Raw genomic sequence first — 24372 nt, 5'->3', positions numbered from 1 at the left:
TGGTTCACGTTAAACTGTGAGGGGGGTCGGTACGGATCAGGGATCCACTCCAGTCCTCTACGTCACTAGAAGCAGACGTGTGTGCGCGTTGATGGACGGAGGTGTTTGTGTCTCCAGGGCCCAGCACAGACAGCAGTGAGGAGGACCTGAGTTTATGTGCACACGGAGGCTCCGCTACAGTGCTGGAGGAGTCCAGAAAGGAAGCGGCCCCGACCCCCCTACCCGCCTCGGGCCCTGAGCTGGCTGCCATGATGAAGATAGGCACCAGGGTCATGAGGGGGGTCGACTGGAAGTGGGGCGATCAGGTACGTGGATCCGTTCGACGGTCACGTCGGTACCACGTAAAGCAGTGGAGGGAAAACATTCAGCATGTGACGCTCGTGCGTGTTCTGTCCAGGACGGTCCGGCACCGGGTCTCGGCCGGGTCATCGGGGAGCTGGGAGAGGACGGCTGGATCAGGGTCCAGTGGGACACCAGCAGCACCAACTCCTACAGGATGGGCAAAGAGGGCAAATACGACCTGAAGCTGGCGGAGCCGCCGCCGGCTGCCCAGCCCCCGACCGAGGACTCGGACACGGAGGACGACACAGGTCGGTTCACAACACGGGCTCAGTCATTATCATTCTAGAATTTGTCGATTTAGCAGAATGAAACCATCACTGCCTGGACGGCGAGTCCTCCTCTCATGTTACATCACAGACGGTTCTTCTTAGGATTCAGGTTTTGTTACCAGAGTGCTGGTATTTGAGTGCCTCAAGTGTTAAAGTCAGAGTTATGGCCAATGATCTGTTGACTGTTTGTTTTCCCTAAACGTCTCAAACCGTGACCTTTAACCTGAGGTACGTAGTGAATGTTCCACCTCTAGTAACATCATCACTGCTGAAAGAAAGAGACGGTAAACCACAAACTGAACGTTGACGTTCCAGCAGACGGAGCTTCAACCGCGTTGTTTTTATAGAATGAAATGACGTCATTATCATGACAGCATTGTTTAGATATTGTAGCAGATGAAATGCCTTTTAACCACCGAGCTGTTCAGGTCTGATGAACAGAGATTTCATCCTGATGGTCATTGGTTCTCCAGCCGTGTGTTCTGTGTGTAAACAAACTGAAACTTAAGATATAAAAACTGACAAACGCACTCTGAAGACCTGAAACCCAGAAGTCCTGTGTTGATTGCAGAAGCTGAGCTGATGGAGAAGAGCAGCCACCCGACGGCGATGATGCTGACCAGCACGGTGAACCTGCTGAAGACGTTGTCTCTAACAGCTGGGATCCATGCGGAGGTGCTGCAGACCGACGCCACCCGGACCCTCTGTGGACTCCTGAGGACGCTGGTGGAGAGCGGAGCCAACGACAAGTCAGGTAGCTGAGCCGCCGCGGTGCTGCAGAGTCTCTTCTTCTAGGTTTACGTTATTATTTTGTTCTAAATCGTCCTTGTTGCCGTCAGGCTGTCACTCCCACCGGCTGGTCTCTCGGGAGCAGCACAGGAGCTGGTCCACGCTGGGCTTCATACGCAGCATCGCTCTCATGCCCCAGATGTGCAGCACGCTCAGCACCTCCGCGTGGATCGGTCTGCTCATCCGGATCGTAGAGGGACACCAGTCCTTCCACGCCGTCACTCTGCAGAGACAGGTGGGACAGACATGTGGTGAAACTCGCATCAATGTTCACCATCAGTGTAGATTCAGGCTCTGCTCAGTGGACACGAGTACCGGCTGAAGCTACATCATAACGTCATCATGATGTGTTCACACGTAGTCTGTAAAATGTAGTTTTGGTGATAAACTAGAATAAATCCAGTCGTTTACACATTACGAGCTGTTTAACTTCCCAACACGAGCTCTAAGAACATTATTATACGTCAGTAAACATAATGTTTGTTTTAATCAATAAAAATACAATCTTTGATTTCCTTGTAAATGACTAAAACAAGGTGAAAGTATAACATTTAGTATATTTGATGGTTTACAGACTTCGAGGCGGTTGAAATGATTTTTGGGACGATGACAAAATCAATAAATTAGTTTTAGTATCGGCAGCAAAGAAAACGTGATCGTGGATCTAAAAGGAAACAACTTAGTGAGGTTTAGGAAAAGATGATGATCTGGGTTCAAATAACCAGCAGCAGAGATGGAAACACGTGGACGTTGACTTCCTGTTTCACACGAGGAGCGATCACCGCTTCATGGACTTCTATTCTTCCTCGTTGGTGATTTCGTGGATAACTTACGAAATGATTCTGTGAAACGAGTTACGCTGCGTTATTATTTTTTGAGTTTTGTTGTCGGAGGATTATTTATAAAAAACAACTTTGTTTTTCTCAGATCCTGGCGCTTCGCCTCCTTCAGGCCGTCCTGCCCTCGTGGGACAAGACGGAGCGCTCTCAGGACATGAAGTTCCTGGTGGAGAAGTTGTTCAACTTCCTGGGAATCCTCCTCAGCACCTGCTCCTCAGACCTGCCGCTGCTCAGAGGTACGCTCACCAATCACGCTCTGGCCTCTCATTTAAAACATCACGTTTTATTCATACGTGTCGTTAAACCGCTGCTTCCTCTGCACAGAGGGTTCCCTACGGAGGAGGAAGTCCCGCCCCCAGGCGTCTCTCACAGCCACTCACAGCAGCACGCTGGCAGAGGAGATCGTCTCTGTGCTGCGTACTCTGCACGCTCTCAACCAGTGGAACGGCATGATCAACGACTACATCAACACTCAGCTCAGCTCCATCGGAGACGTGATGGCCGGCTGCCAGTCTGAAGCAGTGAGTCATTCACGCTTCATAGATTCACTTAGTGTGTGTGTGACCACTGTCACTTTAACTCACGTTAGTGCTTTTACTCTGGCCTTCTTGATAAAACGTCTCCTCTGTGTCTCTCTCTCTCTCTCTCTTTCTCTCTCTCTCCCCCCCTTTCTCTCTTTCTTTCTCTCTTTCTTTCTCTCTTTCTCTCTCTCTGTGTCTCTCTTTCTCTCTCTCTCTCTCTCTCTCTCTCTCTCTCTCTCTCTCTCTCTCTCTCTCTCTCTCTCTCTCTCTCTCTCTCTCTCTCTCAGTGCTTCCTGGAGGAGTACTTCCCTGACTCTGACGCTCCTCGCGTGGGCAGCCTGATGGCGGTGATGTCGGTCATCGGAGGAATTGACGGGCGCCTCAGACTCGGAGGCCAAGTCGTCCACGAGGAACACGGCGAGGGAACCGTCACTCGCATCACCCCGAAAGGACGAATCACCGTCCAGTTCCACGAGATGAGGACCACCAGGGTCTGCCTGCTCAGCCACCTCAAACCGGTACGGAAGTGTTCGGATGCTCACGTCTCGTACGTCGGACCAATGAAATACTGATTGTCTTCTTCTTCTGTGGTGGTGGTTTCCCCGTAGCTGCCCGCCGTGTCCTTCAGCGTGCAGAACCTTCCCTTCTCTGAGCCGATGCTGGTGGTCTGGGCTCAGCTGGTCAGTCTGGCCGGAAGCAAACTGGAGAAACAACGCATGAAGAAGTCCGTCAGCCGAGGGCTCACAGGTAGAGAGCAGCACGAGAGGCTCCGACCAAATGTGACGCGTACGACGAAGTATCAAGGCCAAAAATATATATAAATATATATTACAGCGCCGGGGGGGGGGGGATAAGAACCTTCATTCTAAGAGAAATGATTCTTCTTTACCAATGGAAAGCTGTCGGTCTGGATCTAATCAAACCTCTCGTGTCTCCAGCCGACCAGGTGGACGTCCACCTGCTGCGCTGCCAGCAGCTGAGGCTGTACATCCTGAAGGCAGGACGGGCTCTGCTCTCCCACCAGGACAAGCTCAGACAGATCCTCTCACAAGCAGCCGTCCTGGACATCGGACCCAACCCCAGCGGTGAGAGTCTGAGTCTCAGAGTCTTTGTGGGAAACTGTTGCTGCTCAGTCCAGTTTTCTATGTGTTATATGTCTTTATTGTGGCATTTTGGTTTAGTTCTGAAGATTCGTTGTCATTACAAAGAGTTTCAGTAGATGGAAATGTGAGCTTTTGTAGACACAACATCATGTCTTCCAGTGGGGGGGCTGAGTTGTGTTTGCACAGTTGGCACAAACTCTTTTGATGCAGCACAGCGGCTCCTGTGTGTCCGTTCCTTTATGATCAGAACTTTATCCTGCTGTCCGTCGGTTCTGTTTGGGTCCTTCTCGTGACCCCTCTGTTGTTTGTCTTGCAGAGGAGCCGGTGGTGTCCTCTCCTGATGTGGGAGACCTGTCCCCTGAGGGTCCTCTGCCTCCACTGATCCTCCTGCAACAGCTGCTGTCTGCTGCCACCCAGCCCTCCCCCATCAAAGCCATCTTTGACAAGCAGGAGATGGAGGTGAGTCCACGGGCCTCTCTGTGTGGCAGTGTTGTGTTAGTGCAGACGTTAGGCTGCAATAACACTGCTGCGTTCTTTAAATGGACCATCATTCACTAAATGAACATCATGCTGTATTGAAGAAGACTTGAAACTAGACACACTGTGTGTGTGTGTGTGTGTTTGCAGGCTGCAGCTCTGGCGGTGTGTCAGTACCTTGCCGTGGAGTCCGCCCACCCGTCCTCGCCGCTGTTCGAGGAGAGCAGCTCCAGCGAGGCCACCACGCCGATCACCGTGCAACACGTCCGACCCCCCAAACAGAAGAAGCAGAAGACCTCCCCCGTCCCCCCGTTACCCATCGTCCTCCAGCTCATGGACATGGGGTTCCCGCGGAAAAACGTGGAGTTTGCCTTGAAGTCGCTGTCTGGAACGACGGGCAGCGCCTCAGGTGTCCCAGGTAAGATTCCACTGTGACACGGTCCTCATCACAAAGTGATTTTAATATCTGAGACGTACGTAACGGAGTGTCTCGGTCAGGTGTGGAGGCTCTGGTGGGCTGGCTGCTGGACCATCCAGACATCCAGGTCACCGAGGTGTCGGACGCCGACACCGTGTCCGATGAATACTCTGATGAGGAGGTGCTGGAGGAGCTGGAGGAGGCCGAGCCCACGTTCCCCGTGGTACGTTGCTTTCCTCTTTTTATTCCCACCATAATAATAATAATAACAAAGGAGTCACTGGTCTGTCAGACGGTCCTCATGACCTGATTAATGAGAGCGCTGTGTGTCATCAGCCTCCGGGTGCGCTGGTGACCGAGAGCCAGACGTTTAAGAAGAGATCAGATTTCCAAAGCAACGATGACTACGCTGTGTACGTGAGAGAGAACATTCAGGTGAGAGACGTTCATCAGTCCTTCAGAGCAGCTTCCTTTTGAATGATTCCCTGAAACGTCCTAAATGAGATGCGTGACCCCCGGCTGCTCTGCAGGTGGGCATGATGGTGAAGTGCTGCAGAACGTACGAGGAAGTGTTCGACGGAGACGTCGGCAAAGTGATCAAGCTGGACCGAGACGGGCTCCACGACCTGAACGTGCAGTGTGACTGGCAGCAGAAAGGAGGAACCTACTGGGTCCGCTACATCCACATCGAGCTGCTCGGTGAGCGCACGGAGGCGTAACGACGGCGAGGAGAGCGAGCGGCGGTGGTTGATATCTTCACCGTTTCACATGTTTTTGGGTCTTTTGCTTTTACTTTTCCCAGGATTCCCGCCACAAAGTTCTCCCTCTCATATAAAGATCGGTGACAAAGTGAGAGTGAAACCCTCCGTCACCACGCCCAAGTACAAGTGGGGCTCCGTCACGCACCGCAGCGTCGGGGTGGTGAAAGGTAAGCGTCCTCTGAAGCTGAGCTCTGATCACCTGATCTTTGTTTATTTATTGAACTATTGTTATTTATTGAACGAGTCTTTTGTTAATGCAGCTTAACGCTGGTGCAGCGCTGCCATAAAACCCAACTATTCTGAACAACATTGTGCATTAAGTATTGAAATGAAGTGTCATGTCGTGAATACGGTTTAATTCTCAGGCAACATGTGCAAACTCTTCCTTTTTAAACGCGGGTGCTTTAAAGAGAACTTGTCTGGCGTGTTTTGGGTCATCTGATCAGCCCTTTATATCACCGATATATTTTTTCTTCTGTTCACAATCTGCCCGATCTCCTCCGTTAACGATGTCGCTGTTTAATCTTCTCGTGTTTTAGCTTTCAGTGCCAACGGGAAGGACGTGATCGTGGACTTCCCTCAGCAGTCGCACTGGACCGGCCTGCTGTCTGAGATGGAGCTGGTGCCCAGCGTTCACCCTGGAGTCAGGTCTGAATGTGTTTATCGGTCTGGTTTCAAAGCGCTGCGTATCTCGACGTGTTGTTGAAGTGAAGCCCGTGTTGGTCTGCAGGTGTGACGGCTGCCAGATGTTCCCCATAAACGGCCCCAGATTCAAATGCAGGAACTGCGACGACTTCGACTTCTGCGACAACTGCTTCAAGACGCGCAAACACAACACCAGACACTCCTTCGGCAGAATCAACGAGCCGGGTTAGTCGCACACTCACCCAGAATGCATCTGTGATGTTTCTAAAGCCGTTTCGCTCACAGGAACTCCGGACGATGTTCAGAGGATCAGGTCTGGACTTGTGCGTGTCGTCAGAGTTCTCAGCTGTAGATGCTCAGATTTCACCGCGGTCGTGTAGCCGGTTCATGACTTCATCATCAAACACGGATTAAATGCGACGTCTCGCTGCGTTCAGGCTCGAGTGTGTAAACCTGCCTCTCCTCCACGTTCAGGCCAGTCTCCGGCGTTCTCCGGCCGCTCAGGGAAGCAGCTGAAGAAGCACCAGAGCAGCCAGCGCGGGATGCTGATCGACGACTGGTCGCGAGCCGTCAAGAGCCTCAGCGTGTCGTCCTCCGTCAACCAGGCGGCGCGCCTCATCGACTGCAGCGATCAGTGCTGGCAGTCCTCCGGCTCGCAGGGAAAGGCAGGAGAATGCATTTCATCCTCATCATGAGTCTGTTTAGTTTGGCTGTAATTGAAGGTCCTGAAGCATCACCCGACGCTGATCCTTCAGCTCTTTCTCTCCACAGCACTGGATCCGTCTGGAGCTCTTCCCAGACGTCCTGGTGCACCGGCTGAAGATGGTGGTGGACCCGGCAGACAGCAGCTACATGCCCTCACTGGTGGTGGTGTCAGGCGAGTTTCATTATTCTGCTTCTTTGAACATTTCTACATTATTTTGGCTGCATATGGCTTAAATGTTGGCAACGGTGTGAGTAGATTATGTTTTAAAGGGTCAGAAGCTCAAAGTGTGTTGTTGCCCTTTACTTCAGATGATACGTATTTAACTCTTATATTCTGTATTTGTGTTCTTCACGGTGTTTCTCAGCAGTAAAGTGTGTTCTTGATGTTCAGGTGGAAGCTCTTTGAACAACTTGATTGAGCTGAAGACGATTAACATCAATCCCACCGACACCACCATCCTCCTGCTCAGTGACTGCACCGAGGTTAGTGGACTAATCATTGTTTATTACCGTTAAACCCTGTGTGGTAATAACAACATGTGATGGTAATTATGTCTGTGTGGTAACAACAACATGTGACGGTCTCGATGTCTTTCCCCTCCAGTATCACAGATACCTCGAGGTCTCCATCAAGCAGTGCCGCAGCTCCGGCATCGACTGTAAGATTCACGGCCTCGGCATCGTCGGACGCATCCGAGCGGAGGACGAAGACCTGGCCACCGTCCCCTTCCTGGCGTCTGACAACGAGGAAGAGGACGATGACAAAACCGCCACCGGGAGGTATGAAGGAGGACGAAGGAGCAAATGTTTCAGAGATGGTCTATTTCTATCTAGTTATTCTGAATGCTCGTCATCGGGGCCAGCGGGAGGAGGAGGAGGAGGAGAGCTCAGCTCCTCCTCCTCCTCCTCCTCCTCCTCTTCCTGTGTTTGAACTATTAAATGAGCTATACAGCAATGTTTCCAACAATCAAGACGAGAGTGTTAAAACGAAGATGAAGTGAATTCTTATCCTGTGTGTGTGTGTGTGTGTGTGTGTGTGTGTGTGTGTGTGTGTGTGTGTGTGTGTGTGTGTGTGTGTGTGTGTGTGTGTGTGTGTGTGTGTGTGTGTGTGTGTGTGTGTGTTTCCTTTAGTCTCGCTCGGAAGAAGTCTTCAGGTCTGGAGTCTTCAGCGACCATCAGGACCAAAGTGTTTGTGTGGGGCCTGAACGACAAGGACCAGCTGGGAGGACTCAAGGGCTCCAAGGTTCAGCTCGTTGTTTATTATATATACTCAACGTGATGCCTTAACTGCTCTCCATAGAGCTCTAGTGTGAGCTTCACACATGAAGAGAAAAGTCTTTCTGTAGCGAACGTTAACGTAGTGGAGGAAACGCCACATTATTTCCCTTTTTAAATGTAGTAAAGTAGAAATATTTAGCCCAGCAGGACTGTGCTAACAGCTACCTAGCTACCTAGCTCTCCTCCTGCTGACGTCAACACGGATTTGTTGTTCACAATGTTGCGTAATCAGGTAAACAGCAGGGTGTGGTGATTATTCCTCTGAGTACCAGACGCACTGAAACACGGTGCAGCGTGACGTCATCGTGCATCAATAAGAGAAATCCAAGGAGTCGGACGACTCGGAACCGGTTCTTAATTCCCATCACAATCAAACACAGTTCTAAACCGACTCACTTCCAGTCTATCAGATCTGGCTCACAGTCCAGTGTTCTGTGTGATGTATCTGCACTGATTGATGAGCACATGAGCAGCTCTGAAGCTGCTGCGTCTCTCATCACGCTGGTTCGTGTCTTTTCTCAGATCAAGGTTCCGTCCTTCTCTGAAACGCTCTCTGCTCTCAACGTGGTGCAAGTAGCCGGCGGTTCAAAGAGCCTCTTTGCAGGTTGGTGATGTATACGGTTGGAGTTCTCTGTGTAAAGCGAGCGTGTTGTGTTGGATGTGAGCGTTGTGTTGCTGTCTGCAGTGACGGTGGAGGGGAAGATCTACGCGTGTGGAGAGGCCACTAACGGCCGGCTGGGTCTGGGTCTGTCCAGCGGGACCATCCCCATCCCCCGACAGATCACCGCGCTCAGCAACTACGTGGTGAAGAAGGTCGCCGTGCACTCCGGGGGCCGCCACGCCATGGCGCTGACCGTGGACGGGAAGGTGTTCTCCTGGGGAGAGGGAGACGACGGCAAGCTGGGACACTTCAGCAGGATGTACGTTAGCGTGTAGCTCACACCGCTCCTGTGTTCTTAACAGTGACTTCCATCCTGAACCCGCAGAACCACTAAGTAGACTCACATTTTACTCAGTTTCATCTCTATAGAACCAGAACCATCACGACTAGAAGTAGAGAGAACTAGAACATCTCTTTAGTGCAGAACAACAGTTATGATGACATGTTGAATGATTTACAGGTCTACATCCTCCTCTCCTCTCTCCTCCTCCTCTCCCCTCTCCTCTCTCCCTCCTCTCCTCTCCTCTCTCCTCTCCCCTCTCCCTCCTCTCCTCCCCTCTCCCCTCTCCTCTCTCCCTCCTCTCCTCCCTCCTCTCCTCTCCCCTCCCCTCCCCTCCTCTCTCCTCTCTCCTCTCCTCTTCCTGTAGTTCAGAGTGTCTCCTCTCTTGTGGTCACATGACTGTTGGTCTCAGATGAATCAATCATGACTTCATGGCTTCACAGTTTAATGTTTTTAGAACCAGATGTTTGTGATGAGTTATCATGAAGAACCAGATGTTTGTGATGAATTATCATGAAGAACCAGATGTTTGTGATGAATTATCACTATGTTAAGCGTAGTTGTTTGGCTTCTCTTTGTGATGGAAGTGTTGGTCACACTCGATGTGTTCGAGGAGGTTTTGGCGATTGTTTAAAGAAAAGATGCTTTTAAATCCCCCGATGTGTTTCGGGGCTCAGAGGGTTATTTATTGTCCAGAATGTGAATTCTTAAATCTTAAAGTCTGTTTTTGTTTCACTTCTCCACGCTGCAGCTTTACGGACTTCTTTCTAAAGACGTGATTAAACATAAATATGGTTTTCTTCCATCTCAGGAACTGTGACAAACCTCGGCTGATCGAGGCGCTGAAGACGAAGCGCATCAGAGACATCGCCTGTGGAAGCTCTCACAGCGCCGCCATCACCTCCAGCGGGGAGCTGTACAGCTGGGGTTTAGGGGAGTACGGCCGCCTCGGACACGGAGACAACACCACGCAGCTGAGGCCCAAACTGGTACGTCTACGTCCCGTCACACGATACCAACGATGGAGAGAACGTGCTTTACTTCTACTGTAACCGAGCACCGACCGGTTAAACCCGTTCATGCTATGCAGTGAGTGAATTGACCGTGAACTCCCTTCTTGCTGTGACCTTTGTCCTGCAGGTGAAGGTGCTTCTGGGACATCGTGTCATCCAGGTGGCTTGTGGGAGCCGAGACGCCCAAACTCTGGCGCTGACTGATGAAGGTACTGCTGTTCCTGCACTGAAAGTCTTCCTCTCTAGCTCCACCTCAGCATCTCCGAGCTCTCGTTCTAATGTTTCCATGACAACATGTCACCAGCGCTGTGTGATGGACGGACATCACTGCTTCTCTCTATTTGTTTAACGTAGTTTCTTCACCGCTTCATTCTTCGTATAATCGAGCTTCATAAAAGCACATCTCGGTGTCCGTCCCACAGATCTGCTCCCACAAATGGAGGTTTTTGTAATGAAATCTAGATATAAATAATAAATGTAGAGCTCCGGATAGACGGAGACCTTTTCTCTCGACGGCCTCATTGGCTCAATTGAAAGAAGCCTCTGTGGACGTTTCCTTTGGCTCAGATGGATGAGTCTCTCTTTATCTCTTCATTGTTTGTCAGGGCTGGTGTTCTCCTGGGGCGATGGTGATTTTGGGAAGCTGGGTCGTGGAGGCAGCGAAGGCTGCAACATCCCCCAGAACATCGAGAGGCTGAACGGGCAGGCCGTCTGCCAGATCGAGTGTGGAGCTCAGTTCTCTTTGGCTCTGACTAAGTCTGGAGTGGTGTGGACCTGGTGAGGCGGAGGAGCGTGACTCAGTGTGGCTGTACGACATCACGAGTTCCCTTTTTCTGTTTCCAGTGAGTGTTCACGGTTCGTGTTTCCAAACAGGGGCAAAGGCGACTACTTCCGACTCGGTCACGGCACCGACGTCCACGTGAGGAAGCCCCAGATGGTGGAGGGCCTGAGGGGGAAGAAGATCGTCCACGTTGCTGTTGGAGCGCTGCACTGTTTGGCTGTTACAGAAACGGGACAGGTTGGTTCTGACCTCACGATACTCTGATCGCTTCTCTTTCATTATTTGAATCCACATTTCTTTATTATTCTTGAGCAGCAACACAAGAAGTTCTGAAATACGAGGACGTCTCACTGCAGAACCTCTGAAGAACCGCTGTAGGTCATGTTGTTGTTGTTGTCCGTCAGGTGTTTGCGTGGGGGGACAACGACCACGGGCAGCAGGGGAACGGCACCACCACCGTCAACAGGAAGCCCACGCTGGTCCAGGGTCTGGAGGGACAGAAGATCACCCGGGTGGCCTGCGGCTCCTCCCACAGCGTGGCCTGGACCACCGTGGACGTGACCACGCCCTCGGTTCACGAGCCGGTGCTGTTCCAGACGGCCAGGGACTCGCTCGGGGCCTCGTATTTAGGTAACCCTCCCTCTTCCTCAGCCCGTCACCACAGACCAGATCAGTGATGTAAACATTGGTTCTTGCTTTAACTGTGTAGCTGCTGCTCTGCTGATGAGAGGAGACACCTGCAGCTCTGCAACAGTCTGATTATGTCTGCAGCTGGTTCAGGGTGCTTCCCCTCAATGATAACGTGTTTGTTTGTTTGTTGTTGTTGTTGTGCGCTGCAGGCGTGCAGGCGGACAGCGACTCGTCTGCAGCAGTGAACAACAAGCTGAGCGGGCCGAGCAGCGTGAAGCCGAACCGACCCTCGCTGGCCAAGATCCTCCTCAGTCTGGACGGGAACTTGGCCAAACAGCAGGCTCTGTCTCACGTGCTGTCGGCCCTCCAGATCATGTATGCGAGGTACGTTTAGTCTGCAGAGGGTCTGACCGGTCCTCTCCTGGGGGGGTCACAAGACCACGATGCAACCAGTTCAGGTCTGGCTCTGGACCTGCACCCCAAGTCATCCCCTTTTCTATCTCTATCACCATTAGTGTGTGTTGCTGGTGACCGGTCGGGCTTGTGTGTTTGTTGTGTGTTTCTTCAGGGACGCGGTGGTCGGTGCTCTGATGCCGGCCAGCATGATCCTGCCGGCGGAGTGTCCTTCCAGCTCACCGGTTCCCCCGTCAGACTCCTCGTCCTCGTCCAGCGTGAGCGATGAAGAAGGTCCTCCTGTGCTGCCTGAAGCCGAGGAACGAGTCAGCCCCAACCCCTGGCAGGACAAGAAGGCCGAGGTGAGGACCGCACCACGTAGATTCAGTCTCAACCTGGTCTCTGGAAAACTTTAGTTTTGTTTTTCTTCTGTCAGAAGTGCAGCCTCAGCCACATTCTGTGCTGAATTACTGTAAAACCAGAAACCACAGCGACCAGGTGTGCAGATGCAGCCGTCAGCAAACTCTATCTGGGTCCAACATGCAGACAACAGCATCTCTCACAGGACTGTAGCCATAAATACAACTCCAACGAAGTTTCCTCCCATAAAACAATCTTACAGTTTGAGTCAAAGGTTCTCCTCCACAGTCAGGGTTCTACTGCAGCAGATGAGTTCATAGAAGCAGAGTAATGTTCTGCTGTGGACGTATGTTAGACTCTCACCTCTTCACCTTGCTGCTGGAATAAGCTCATTTAGATGTTTGATGCAGTGGTGAGTATAGTGTGACCACCGCTCTGTGTTGTTGGTGTGTATGTGAGCAGGCTCCTTCATCAGAGGACGCCGTCACCCCGTCGTCGGCCATCACTCCCTCCGCCTCCGGAGCCTCCTCGCGTCCTTTCATCCCCGTCACCGATGACCCCGGAGCCGCCAGCATCATAGCCGAAACCATGACCAAGACCAAAGAGGTGAGTCCGCCCGACGTCCGTGAAGCCGTCGACCCCTCAGCAGCGTGTCCCTGACTCTCTGTCATGTTTCATACTCCAGGACTCTGAGAGCCAGAGTAAGGTGGTCGGTCCGGAGCCTCAGTACCTGGACGAGTTCACTAGTCTGCTGGTGCCGGATGATACCCGCGTGATGGTGGACCTGCTCAAACTGGCCGTGTCCTGCCGCTCTGGGGAGAAGGGCAAGGAGGTGCTGTCTGCTGTGCTGTCTGGGATGGGAACGGCTTATCCTCAGGTGACTCGCTGTTTCCACGTAGACCTCCAGACTCAGAGGACGTTGGTAGCGGCGCTGACGCCGTCGGGTCTCTCGCTGTGTTTTCGCAGGTCGCCGACATGCTGCTGGAGTTGTGCGTCACCGAGTTGGAGGACGTTGCTACGGACTCGCAGAGCGGCCGACTGTCCTCCCAGCCGGTCGTCGTGGAGAGCAGCCATCCGTACACGGACGACACCTCCACCAGCGGAACCGTGAAGATCCCGGGTAAGAGGAGGAAGACGAGGGAGGAAGGTGGCAGTTTGGAGGCCGGGTCAGGTCCAGTTTGGGTGGTCGATGGACCCATGTTTCTGGGTGTGGGGTGGAGCGGGTTTCATAACGAAACCTGAATTGACTCTTTGAGCATCCTGAATGGACCGGACCGTGTTCAGGAGATCATCGTGACCACGTCTCTTGTTTGTGTCGTAGGAGCCGAGGGTCTGAGGATAGAGTTCGACAGACAGTGTTCCACCGAGCGGCGCCACGACCCGCTGACCATCATGGACGGGGCCAATAGGATCGTCTCTGTCAGATCAGGTGATGAGACGGAGAACCTGAAGCTGAACGCTCACTGAGCGGATGCTGACGGAGCAACAATATAAAATGTGGCGTCGCTGCGTTGTGTTTCAGGTCGGGAGTGGTCCGACTGGTCCAGTGAGTTGAGGATCCCCGGAGATGAACTCAAGTGGAAATTCACCAGCGACGGCTCGGTGAACGGGTGGGGCTGGCGCTTCACCGTCTACCCCATCATGCCGGCTGCTGGTGAGCATCCAACACACACAACACTCTCAGAATTCATCTCTAATATCTATTTTATATTCACGTGAACACATCGTGATAACGCTGTGATTTACCTTCAGCCAAACTTTATTCACACTGTGATGGGTAACGATTAACTCCGTGAGGGGGGTCAGTACGGATCCACAGCGGTCTGTTACTCCACTGAGGCTTTTCTCGGCGTCTTCTCTCAGGTCCCAAAGACTTGCTGTCCGATCGCTGCATCCTGTCCTGCCCCTCCATGGACCTGGTGACCTGCCTGCTGGACTTCAGGCTCAACTTTGCCTCCAACAGGAGCATCGTGCCTCGCCTGGCTGCTTCCCTCGCTGCTTGTGCCCAGCTGAGTGCACTAGGTACAGTACGATGGTCCTGATCCACCGCGACATCGACTGCGTTAACGCGTATCTTTCAATATTCTCAAATTGATCCGAGTCATGTTAGCGTCATAATCCGCCTGGGTATTCCAAGTTAGGTCCACTCTTTGGTTTGTTGATGTTTTGAAGCCTCGAGTTCGGCGTTTTGTCCGTCGCCATCTTGTTCTTTTGCAACCAGTGAACAGGAAGTGACGTAGAGACGTATACGTCTCAGGTAGAGACCTGTCAATCACTGTGTAGCCCCGCCCCTAAAGCATCCCCTGCTTTATGGTCTGTGTGACTCTAAATGGACCATCATTTACTAAATGAACATCATGCTGTATTGAAGAAGACTTGAAACTAGAGATTGAGACCATAAACTCATGTTTACAATGTTTACTGAGGTAATAAATCAAGAGAGAAGTAGAGTCATTTTCTCATAGACTTCTATACAACCAGAGGAGTCGCCCCCTGGTGGACACTAGAGAGAATGCAGCTTTAACACTTGAAGCTCTGAAGAACTTTAAAGAACCGGAGGTTGTCTCCTGGATATGCCGTATACTACCAACAGTTTTCAGAGACGCCCAAAACAAAGGATATTTGTTGCATGTAAACGTAGTCCTAGTGAGATATAAGTGAGATATATATATATATATATACACACACATTCATATTCATGTTGCGTGTGATTTATTGCGGTCCAGCTGCTGGACACAGGATGTGGGCTCTGCAGAGACTACGGAAGCTTCTGACCACCGAGTACGGTCAGTCCATCAACATCAACCGGCTGCTGGGGGACAGTGAGGGCGAGGCTCGCTCCATGGTGAGGACGGAGAAACGTTCACTGTGTCCAGAGAACGATGATCTAAAGAATCATTAAGATGTTACATGTGATGGAGACTGCAGTCATTATGCTGATTGGAACGTGGCTGTTGTTACTATTATAACACCTTGTTTCACTTATTAATGTTGAACATATTTCACCCAAATGTGTCAAAGCTACGGAAGCCCTGAGAGACCAGAAAGAAACAGAAGTCTTGTTTTTATAGTTTCTTTACTGTGTTTATGACTCGAACAGTTTTTAAAATCTCTTTTGTGGCTCTTTGCTGTCTGTCGTCCCCTCTCTCTGTTTGAGCAATGAAATAATGGCACAGGGCCAAAATAATAATCTTTAAACAATCTGAAAACAGGCAGGAAAGAAAAGTTGTTCTTTCATTAGTATTCAAACATTTTGTCAGGATCATTTTGTGAGTTTTACGTCTAATGTGTTATAAAGTTATGTAAATGAGACTCACTTGGAAGAAAACATGAATGCTTTAGTGGTGCACTGCTGCCTCTTGTGGCCAGAATGAGTATTACAACAACAACAAAGAAATAATTAGTTTAAATATCTCTCAATATTATTCATATTTGTCCCTGTTTTCACAGATGAGAGAGATCTCCTGGTAAAAGATGTTTCACCTGTTCAGAATTGTGTTTTCTCTCAGGACGTCCGTATCATCGACTGCAACGCTTCTATGTTGTGTTGAGAACTGTTACTATGACAAACAACAAGTTAGTTATTAGGGCCTGTATTTCTAATAATGATCTCAATGGTCACTGATCTCTTTCTTGCAGAGTTTCACCGGCAGTGCTCTGGCTGCTCTGGTGAAGGGGCTCCCTGAGGCTCTGCAGAGGCAGTACGAGTACGAGGACCCCATCGTCAGAGGAGGGAAGCAGCTGCTGCACAGCCCGTTTTTCAAGGTATGCTTCCAACAGTTCACACTCACCAGCACTGTGGAGGTTGCATGAGGCTCATTTGAACGTTGTGTTCAGGTCCTGGTGGCTCTGGCCTGCGACCTAGAGCTCGATACTCTCCCCTGCTGTGCCGAGACTCATAAGTGGGCCTGGTTCCGCCGGTACTGCACGGCCTCCAGAGTCGCCGTGGCTCTGGACAAGAGAACCTCTCTACCGAGACCCTTCCTGGATGAGGTGAGCGTGCCGTCGCTTATTTTCCTCCTCGTCGCGCGTCGACACGAGAATGTTGTTAATCCCTTTTATTGTCGAAGGTCACAAAGAAGATCCGGGAGCTCATGGCCGACCACGAGACCATGAACGGCCTCCACGAGAGTCACGACTTGTTCAAGCGCGAGCACGACGAGCAGCTGGTGCAGTGGATGAACCGGCGGCCGGACGACTGGACCCTCTCCGCCGGGGGCAGCGGCACCATCTACGGCTGGGGCCACAACCACAGGGGTCAGCTGGGCGGCATCGAGGGGGCGAAGGTGAAAGTGCCCACGCCCACCGAAGCCCTCGCCACGCTGAGGCCGGTGCAGCTGATCGGGGGGGAGCAGACTCTGTTCGCCGTCACCGCCGACGGAAAGGTCTGCCTCTCTGTTTTCATATCAGACGGTGGTGATGAATAGTGGAGCAACGGATCATTAGAATCCACTTTATTTACACTCTGATGGTTAACATCAAACCGTGTAAACCGTTGGATCACACGTTCGTTTCATCAGTATTGATCAATAATGTCCATCTGATGTCTCCCATGAACTCACGTCTGACTCACGTCTTGTCTCGACCCTCAGCTCTATGCTACAGGGTACGGAGCTGGGGGCCGGTTGGGGATCGGAGGCACGGAGTCCGTGTCCACGCCGACCCTGCTGGAGTCCATCCAACACGTGTTCATCAGGAAAGTGGCCGTGAACTCCGGAGGGAAGCACTGCCTGGCGCTGTCCTCTGAGGGAGAAGTCTACTCGTGGGGGGAGGCCGAGGACGGAAAGCTGGGTCACGGGAACCGAAGGTCCGGATCAGAATAAACACTTTCACACACACACACAGTGTCAACATGAATCCATTAGCTGTGTTTCCATTCACACGTTTTTATGCACATATTGAAGTGTTTTGAAGACGACTTTGCTTTAATGAAGCCAGCGGATCTCTTCGTTTGTGGCTCCTGTGAAGACGCCTCTAGTCTCTGTGCTCACGAGTCTTTCTCGTCTTCAGCCCCTGCGACCGTCCTCGGGTCATCGAGTCCCTGAGGGGGGTGGAGGTGGTGGACATCGCGGCCGGAGGGGCTCACAGCGCCTGCATCTCGGCCAGCGGAGAGCTCTTCACCTGGGGGAAGGGTCGCTACGGACGGCTGGGACACGGAGACAGCGAGGACCAGCTCAAGCCCAAACTGGTGAGAGAGCGCTTCCTGTCACACGACGCTGAATTCATGTTCTATAGAATCAAACTTTATTTACACTGTGATGGTGAACGGTGAGCTGTGTCATTGATCGGAGGTTCATGTCTGTTCTCACTGAGACTGATGTGTGTGTCTGCAGGTGGACGCTCTGCAGGGTCACCGGGTCATTGACGTGGCCTGTGGCAGCGGAGACGCACAGACCCTGTGTCTCACGGACGATGACATGGTCTGGTCCTGGGGGGACGGGGACTACGGCAAACTGGGCCGAGGAGGAAGCGATGGCTGCAAAATCCCCATGAAGGTCAGTGAGCTGTGTTCACTGGAGGCTCTCAGGAGCTTCACGCTGCACCGGGTCTTCTTTCACCAGCTCGTAGCTTAGCTTAGCATAAGGACTTGAAACGGGGGAAGCGGCCTAGAATGTAAAAAGAACACGTTTTAAATAGATGATCCCAGAGCATGTTCAAACATAATAAATGAAGATACTCAACGTGTGACACATTAAAACAGCAGAAACACCAGTGAAAGATGCTGGAGACGGATGATTCTCTCTCCTCGTTTGGCTCAAAGTGTGACGGCTCAGTTCTAAATGATAACACGATATAACATGCTGTGACTGATGAGCTGGTTGCTTGTGCTTCAGATCGACTCTCTGACGGGCCTCGGCGTGGTCAAAGTGGAGTGCGGCTCTCAGTTTTCTGTGGCTCTCACCAAGTCTGGAGCCGTGTACACGTGGTACGTACAGCGCGTCCGTCGCTGCTGCTGTTGTTGTTGTTGTTGTCGTCGTTGTCATCTCAGTGGAGCTTTAACGCAGCGTGTGGTTCCTCAGGGGGAAGGGAGACTATCACCGGCTCGGCCACGGCTCCGACGACCACGTTAGACGACCGCGACAGGTTCAAGGGCTGCAGGGGAAGAAGGTCATCGCCATCGCCACGGGGTCACTGCACTGTGTGTGCTGCACAGAGGACGGTAGGAGACCTGTGTGTGTGTGTGTGTGTGTGTGTGTGTGTGTGTGTGTGTGTGTGTGTGTGTGTGTGTGTGTGTGTGTGTGTGTGTGTGTGTGTGTGTGTGTGTGTGTGTGTGTGTGTGTGTGTGTGTGTGTGTGTGTCATCAGTTTACTCTAAACTTGTTTAGATGAACTTAATATTCCGTTTGTTGCTCTTATTCCTAAAAAGGACAGTTTATCCTAATAATCAGTTCACATGGTAAATGAAGATGCTCGGCGGTCTGGTGGCTGGTGAGCATGAGGGGCCCGGGTTCGATTCCCGGGATAGACGGCCCTCTGCGTGGAGTCTGCGTGTTCTCTCCGGGTTGACTGAATTGTAGCTGTGAATGGTTTCTCTGCGTGTCGGCCCTGTGATAGTCCGGCTACCTGTGTCTCCAGCATTATCGGTGGACACATCAACAACACGACCTACAGCTACGCCCTCCTTTGTAAAGCTGCGTTCCTCCAGCTGTTCTTTCTCACGTCCGTGAAGGAGAACAGACTCCGACGCCGTAAACAAGAAAGAAAACAGTGAAAAGCTTCTGTTGAGACTCATAAAGTGAATGAGCTGTAAACATGTTTAAAGAATGATCCTAAAACATGAACAATACCAACAAATCACACGTCTTCATCAGAAAACGAGGCCTGATTCTGAATATCTCACACGTTGACTGAGTGGAGGCCCTGTGCTTGTGTTTGCGCTGCAGGAGAAGTGTACACGTGGGGGGACAACGACGAGGGCCAGCTGGGAGACGGGACCACCAACGCCATCCAGAGGCCCCGGCTGGTGGCCGCGCTGCAGGGCAAGAAGATCAACAGGGTGGCCTGCGGCTCCGCTCACACCCTCTCCTGGTCCACCAGCAAGCCCACCAACGCCGGGAAGCTGCCCGCTCAGGTGACCACGTGTTTCCAGTAGATGGCGCTAAAGCGTCGCCGTGAGATAAACGTCTTGACCGTGTGAGTCGGTGTGTTCAAAGGTCCCCATGGAGTACAACCACCTGCAGGAGATCCCCATCATGGCCCTGAGGAACAGGCTGCTGCTGCTGCACCACATCTCCGAGCTCTTCTGCCCGTGCATCCCCATGTTCGACCTGGAGGGCCGGCTGGGCCAGACGGGCCACGGACCCCCGGTGGGCTTCGACACGCTCAGAGGCATCCTCATCTCTCAGGGCAAGGTGAGTCAGAAGCATATTCATACAACGAGAACACGGAGTTCATGTCTCCTTCAGGCTCACGCAGTCAAATGTGTGAGTCTGATGGATTCCATAGTGTCAGAGACCAGCACACGCTTCACCACGGTTTCATGTATAAAGGCTGAAGTCAGCAAGTTTAGAAGATCTTTCAACCGATCATTCCGTCCAATACACACCCATTTAAAAATCTGTTCTCCTGAAGATTTTGGGAAATCCGTGCTAGCTATCAGAATTCCCATTTGGCCCAATAAAGAGTCTCGTGACCCTTTTAAACTTCTACGTTCTACGTTAGAGTCTGACCCGTCAGCGTGCAATCAGAGATGAGCTCTCGTCACACACGTGTGGTTTTAATGAAACGTCTTAGAAGTCACAGCACAACGTTCTCCATCGTTCCACACGTTCTGATGTCGTGTGTGAACAGAAGAACAGGACAATAATAAATGTTGTTTGTCTGTGAAACAGGAAGCAGCGTTCAGGAAGGTTGTTCAAGCCACGATGGTGAGAGACCGACAGCACGGACCGGTGGTGGAGCTCAACAGGATACAGGTAGGAAATACAGGATGAGTCCTCCTCCTCCTCCTCCTCCTCCTCCTCCTCCTCCTCCTCCTCCTCCTCCTCCTCCTCACTGTGAGTGTAACATGTGATGTCTTTCATAAGTGTGTGTGTGTGTGTGTGTGTGTGTGTGTGTGTGTGTGTGTGGGTTCCTGGACTTGTAGACTTGACTCCACATCGTCTCGGTTCAGGACTCTGACCCCCCCCCCCCCCCCCGTAGAACTGTCATGTGCAGGATTTCATAACCTTCACAACTTCCCGTCTGTCTAGCAGGAAGTTATTAAACACAAACAAATCAAAACTGTTATCTTTTATCCTGTTCTCCTCCTCCTCCTCTCCTCTCCTCCTCCTCCTCTTCTCCTCACCTTCTCCTCCTCCTCCTCCTCCTCCTCCTCCTCCTCCTCTCCTCCTCCCCTCAGGTGAAGCGGTCTCGTAGTAAAGGAGGTCTGGCTGGTCCTGATGGGACCAAGTCCGTGTTCGGTCAGATGTGTTCTAAGATGAGCTCGTTCAGCCCCGACAGCCTGCTGCTGCCTCACCGCGTGTGGAAGGTCAAGTTCGTAGGTCGGTGTTCAAACCTCACGTCTCAAACGTCTTCAGACGAATCTCCTCGTCCTGTAACACGGCTTCACCGTCACTCTGCGTGTCTTTAACTTTTCTTTTCCTGCCTCAGGGGAGTCTGTGGACGACTGCGGCGGCGGCTACAGCGAGTCCATCGCTGAGATGTGCGAGGAGCTTCAGAACGCGCTGACGCCGCTGCTCATCGTCACGCCCAACGGCCGCGACGAGTCGGGCGCCAACCGGGACTGTTTCCTGCTCAACCCGGCGGCCAAGTCCGCCCTCCACATGAGCATGTTCCGCTTCCTAGGTGAGCCCAGTGAACCCTGAATAAACCAGCAGATAAGCTGCATGTTGGCTTTAAGCTTCACTTCTTCCAGACTTCTCTTGTGTTTGTTCTGGTTTTTTGAATCTGTGGCTCTGCTGCGTCTGCAGGAGTCCTGCTGGGCATCGCCATCCGGACCGGAAGCCCCCTGAGTCTGAATCTGGCCGAGCCGGTGTGGAAACAGCTGGCCGGCATGAACCTGACCATCGCCGACCTCAGTGAGGTACGTACGCCACGATGAGCTCCACGACGGTGGTGTAGCTGTGGATCTGTGCTCCGTACGGATCCCCCGTCACGGTTCAGCACGCGTGTACGTACACGCATCAGTTACCAAAAGATCACAGAGAACAGCCCCAGTGTGTGATTTGGTGAAAGATTTGGTGTCGTTTAAATTATTGATGACGGCCGAATCAAAGCCGCTCGTCACCATCGGGACGAGAAAATATCAAACTGAATTATTCACGTGGTTCCGTTCCGTTGTAGGCAGAGAATCTCTGACTACACACAGTCCGACCACAGGTTTGATGCTAACTGTTGCGGCTAACGTTCCGGCTGCCGACACACAACGTCAGCGCGCTACGTCACCGTCTCCAGCCTCACGTCGTGCTTTGTGTGGTCGTGGTTTATCCCTCGTTGCCGGGCTCTGAGGAGGGAACTCCCTGTTCTCAGACATTCTGTTGGAACAAAGGATTTAATCGGTCAATCAGGAATTTCTGCGTCCACGGAAATCCACTGAACTTGAGGCTCGTACGAATGTTCTGCAGGAATGTTGAAAGCATTCGTAGGAAAAACCATGAAACCTCAGCGCCAGCTCGGCTCAGCTCCTGAGTCTCTGTGGGATCAACGTGATCCATCAGGATCTAAGGGAACGACGGTCCCTTAACGTCCAGCTGCAGTGAGGAACTTCCTCTCTTCATGCCAGACACCATCACCTCATGATCGGCTTTAGAACCTGCAGAGAGAACACATTCCGATACATTCCTCCTCAGATTAAACCTTAAGCTCCTCTGTGAGAAACTCATTCCTGCAAATCCTCGTTCACTCCGAGTCAAAGAAGTCCTGATCCTCAATCTGAGCTCCTGTTCCCTCACGCTGAGATCATGAGCTCCTGAACCGGAGACGCTTCACAAAGCTGCTCTTGTCTTGTTTTATGCCTTTGAGACATTCTGAATGTGAGAGATGAGCCGCTCACGGGAGCTGTGACGCCAGCACGAGGGCTCGAATACGCACAGAGAGAGAGGAATGTTTCCACCAGGTGGTGTTCAGGGTCATCAGGAGACATTAGAGACAGCGGGTCACATCAGGAGGGAGGCAGTGGCAGATACGGGATATAATGTTCTGTCAGTTCTGTGTTTTAAACGGTGTAGAATCACCTGAAACTAAGAATCAGTGTTTTATTTACACAACTACACACACACAAGCTAACGTTAGCGTATGCTACTTAACACTAAATATAGTAATAGCACAGTCAATGAAAACAACTCACCCGATGTCTTAAGATCAGCGCTATATAAAGTCATTTGGTTTTTATCAACCAGTGAACAGGAAGTGACCATATTAGGACTGAGGAGGAGTGACGTAGAGACGTCGTATACGTCTCTGGTAGAGACCTGTCAATCACTGTGTAGCCCCGCCCCTAAAGCATCCCCTGCTTTATGGTCTGTTTGACTCTAAATGGACCATCATTTACTAAATGAACATCATGCTGTATTGAAGAAGACTTGAAACTAGAGATTGAGACCATAAACTCATGTTTACAATGTTTACTGAGGTAATAAATCAAGAGAGAAGTAGAGTCATTTTCTCATAGACTTCTATACAACCAGAGGAGTCGCCCCCTGGTGGACACTAGAGAGACGTAGAGTCATGTTCTCACAGACTTCTGTGTCACTGAATCTCACAGCGCTCCTGTGTTAACGTTCTTCTCCGTGAACCTCTCAGGTCGATAAGGATTTCATTCCTGGCTTGATGTACATCCGGGACAACGAGGCCACAGCGGAGGAGTTCGAGGCCATGACGCTTCCCTTCACGGTGCCCAACGCCAGCGGACAAGACATCCAGCTGAGCTCCAAGTACTCGCACATCACCCTGGAGAACCGCGCAGAATACGTCCGCCTGGCCATCAACTACAGGTGAGAGAGAATCCGCCGAGTCGGCAAAACGTACTCTCTCTCTCTCTCTCTCTGGTTGTGTTTTAACGTCCTCCCCCCCCTCCCCCCCCAGACTCCATGAGTTTGACGAGCAGGTGTCGGCGGTCAGAGAGGGGATGGCTCGAGTGGTTCCCGTCCCTCTGTTGTCTCTGTTCACCGGATACGAGCTGGAGACGATGGTCAGTGAGAGCAGCTTGTTGCCTCGTCGTTGTGTCTCCGTGTGTCCTCCGGCTGGTTTAACAGTGACTCTGTCCTCAGGTGTGCGGAAGCCCAGACATCCCGCTCCACCTGCTGAAGTCCGTGGCCACGTATAAAGGGGTGGAGCCCACGTCGTCGCTCATCCAGTGGTTCTGGGAGGTGATGGAGTCCTTCTCCAACACGGAGCGCTCTCTCTTCCTGAGGTTCGTCTGGGGGCGCACACGTCTGCCGCGCACCATCGCCGACTTCCGGGGGCGGGACTTTGTTGTGCAGGTAAGAAGTGCGAAGTATGAAGGTAGAAACCACTGCATTCATGTTTCCTCATAGACTTCTATACAAACAGAGGAGTCGCCCCCTGGTGGACACTAGAGAGAATGCAGCTTTAACGCGTGAAGCTTTGAATCTGAACGAACCGTTTAAAACCAAAGTCTCACATTAACACATGTTGGAGGCTCCTGTGCTGCAAAACCTAAAGCTGTATTTATAGCCATCGTAAAGGGTTAACAGGAGTCCTTTAGTCTGGTCTGCACGGAGCCTCCGTACAGCGTAGCCCCTTAAACACAGCAGTATGAGACCTCAGAGCGCCGTCTTCTCTGCCCCCCCCCTTGCAGGTGCTGGATAAGTACAACCCTCCTGACCACTTCCTGCCCGAGTCCTACACCTGCTTCTTCCTGCTCAAGCTGCCCAGGTACTCGTGCAAACAGGTGCTGGAGGAGAAGCTCAAATACGCCATCCACTTCTGCAAGTCCATCGACACCGACGACTACGCCCGCATCGCGCTGTCCGGTGAGCCGGCCGCCGACGACAGCAGCGAGGACTCGGACAACGAGGACGCCGACTCCTTCGCCTCGGACTCCACCCAGGACTACCTGACGGGACACTGAGGAGGAGGTCTACCTGACGGGACACTGAGGAGGAGGTCTACCTGACGGGACACTGAGGAGGAGGACGTTCACAT

General features: G+C 51.9%; 1 protein-coding gene across 3 annotated transcripts in view; it reads left to right on the top strand.

The window, feature by feature from the left end:
• Window positions 1-24372, top strand: part of herc2 (HECT and RLD domain containing E3 ubiquitin protein ligase 2) — a 49112-nt gene extending 24740 nt beyond the window's left edge. For all 3 annotated transcript variants that reach the window (XM_079158500.1, XM_079158499.1, XM_079158501.1), the window contains exons 36-91: window positions 118-305; window positions 398-590; window positions 1183-1365; window positions 1451-1635; window positions 2328-2475; window positions 2564-2760; window positions 3048-3278; window positions 3369-3507; window positions 3699-3845; window positions 4180-4322; window positions 4491-4758; window positions 4839-4981; window positions 5095-5193; window positions 5289-5457; window positions 5561-5686; window positions 6059-6167; window positions 6250-6389; window positions 6639-6829; window positions 6936-7041; window positions 7261-7352; window positions 7474-7649; window positions 8001-8112; window positions 8670-8751; window positions 8833-9067; window positions 9900-10077; window positions 10229-10310; window positions 10707-10878; window positions 10975-11119; window positions 11287-11512; window positions 11722-11896; window positions 12081-12267; window positions 12728-12871; window positions 12951-13142; window positions 13232-13385; window positions 13587-13694; window positions 13788-13919; window positions 14129-14287; window positions 14992-15110; window positions 15905-16030; window positions 16103-16258; window positions 16336-16650; window positions 16858-17072; window positions 17276-17453; window positions 17599-17760; window positions 18100-18191; window positions 18286-18425; window positions 19149-19336; window positions 19419-19616; window positions 20097-20180; window positions 20606-20747; window positions 20857-21051; window positions 21177-21289; window positions 23008-23198; window positions 23290-23395; window positions 23475-23687; window positions 24026-24372. In XM_079158500.1, coding sequence (XP_079014626.1) covers window positions 118-305; window positions 398-590; window positions 1183-1365; window positions 1451-1635; window positions 2328-2475; window positions 2564-2760; window positions 3048-3278; window positions 3369-3507; window positions 3699-3845; window positions 4180-4322; window positions 4491-4758; window positions 4839-4981; window positions 5095-5193; window positions 5289-5457; window positions 5561-5686; window positions 6059-6167; window positions 6250-6389; window positions 6639-6829; window positions 6936-7041; window positions 7261-7352; window positions 7474-7649; window positions 8001-8112; window positions 8670-8751; window positions 8833-9067; window positions 9900-10077; window positions 10229-10310; window positions 10707-10878; window positions 10975-11119; window positions 11287-11512; window positions 11722-11896; window positions 12081-12267; window positions 12728-12871; window positions 12951-13142; window positions 13232-13385; window positions 13587-13694; window positions 13788-13919; window positions 14129-14287; window positions 14992-15110; window positions 15905-16030; window positions 16103-16258; window positions 16336-16650; window positions 16858-17072; window positions 17276-17453; window positions 17599-17760; window positions 18100-18191; window positions 18286-18425; window positions 19149-19336; window positions 19419-19616; window positions 20097-20180; window positions 20606-20747; window positions 20857-21051; window positions 21177-21289; window positions 23008-23198; window positions 23290-23395; window positions 23475-23687; window positions 24026-24298 — 9062 coding nt within the window. In that variant the 3' untranslated portion in view covers window positions 24299-24372. The remainder of the gene's footprint in view (window positions 1-117; window positions 306-397; window positions 591-1182; window positions 1366-1450; window positions 1636-2327; window positions 2476-2563; window positions 2761-3047; window positions 3279-3368; window positions 3508-3698; window positions 3846-4179; window positions 4323-4490; window positions 4759-4838; window positions 4982-5094; window positions 5194-5288; window positions 5458-5560; window positions 5687-6058; window positions 6168-6249; window positions 6390-6638; window positions 6830-6935; window positions 7042-7260; window positions 7353-7473; window positions 7650-8000; window positions 8113-8669; window positions 8752-8832; window positions 9068-9899; window positions 10078-10228; window positions 10311-10706; window positions 10879-10974; window positions 11120-11286; window positions 11513-11721; window positions 11897-12080; window positions 12268-12727; window positions 12872-12950; window positions 13143-13231; window positions 13386-13586; window positions 13695-13787; window positions 13920-14128; window positions 14288-14991; window positions 15111-15904; window positions 16031-16102; window positions 16259-16335; window positions 16651-16857; window positions 17073-17275; window positions 17454-17598; window positions 17761-18099; window positions 18192-18285; window positions 18426-19148; window positions 19337-19418; window positions 19617-20096; window positions 20181-20605; window positions 20748-20856; window positions 21052-21176; window positions 21290-23007; window positions 23199-23289; window positions 23396-23474; window positions 23688-24025) is intronic.

The sequence above is a fragment of the Pholis gunnellus genome (assembly GCF_910591455.1).
Source record: "Pholis gunnellus genome assembly, chromosome: 4".
Classification (NCBI taxonomy): Eukaryota; Metazoa; Chordata; class Actinopteri; order Perciformes; family Pholidae; genus Pholis; species Pholis gunnellus.
The sequence above is the reverse complement of the archived record's forward strand: the minus strand, read 5'-3'. Positions and strand labels throughout refer to the sequence as shown.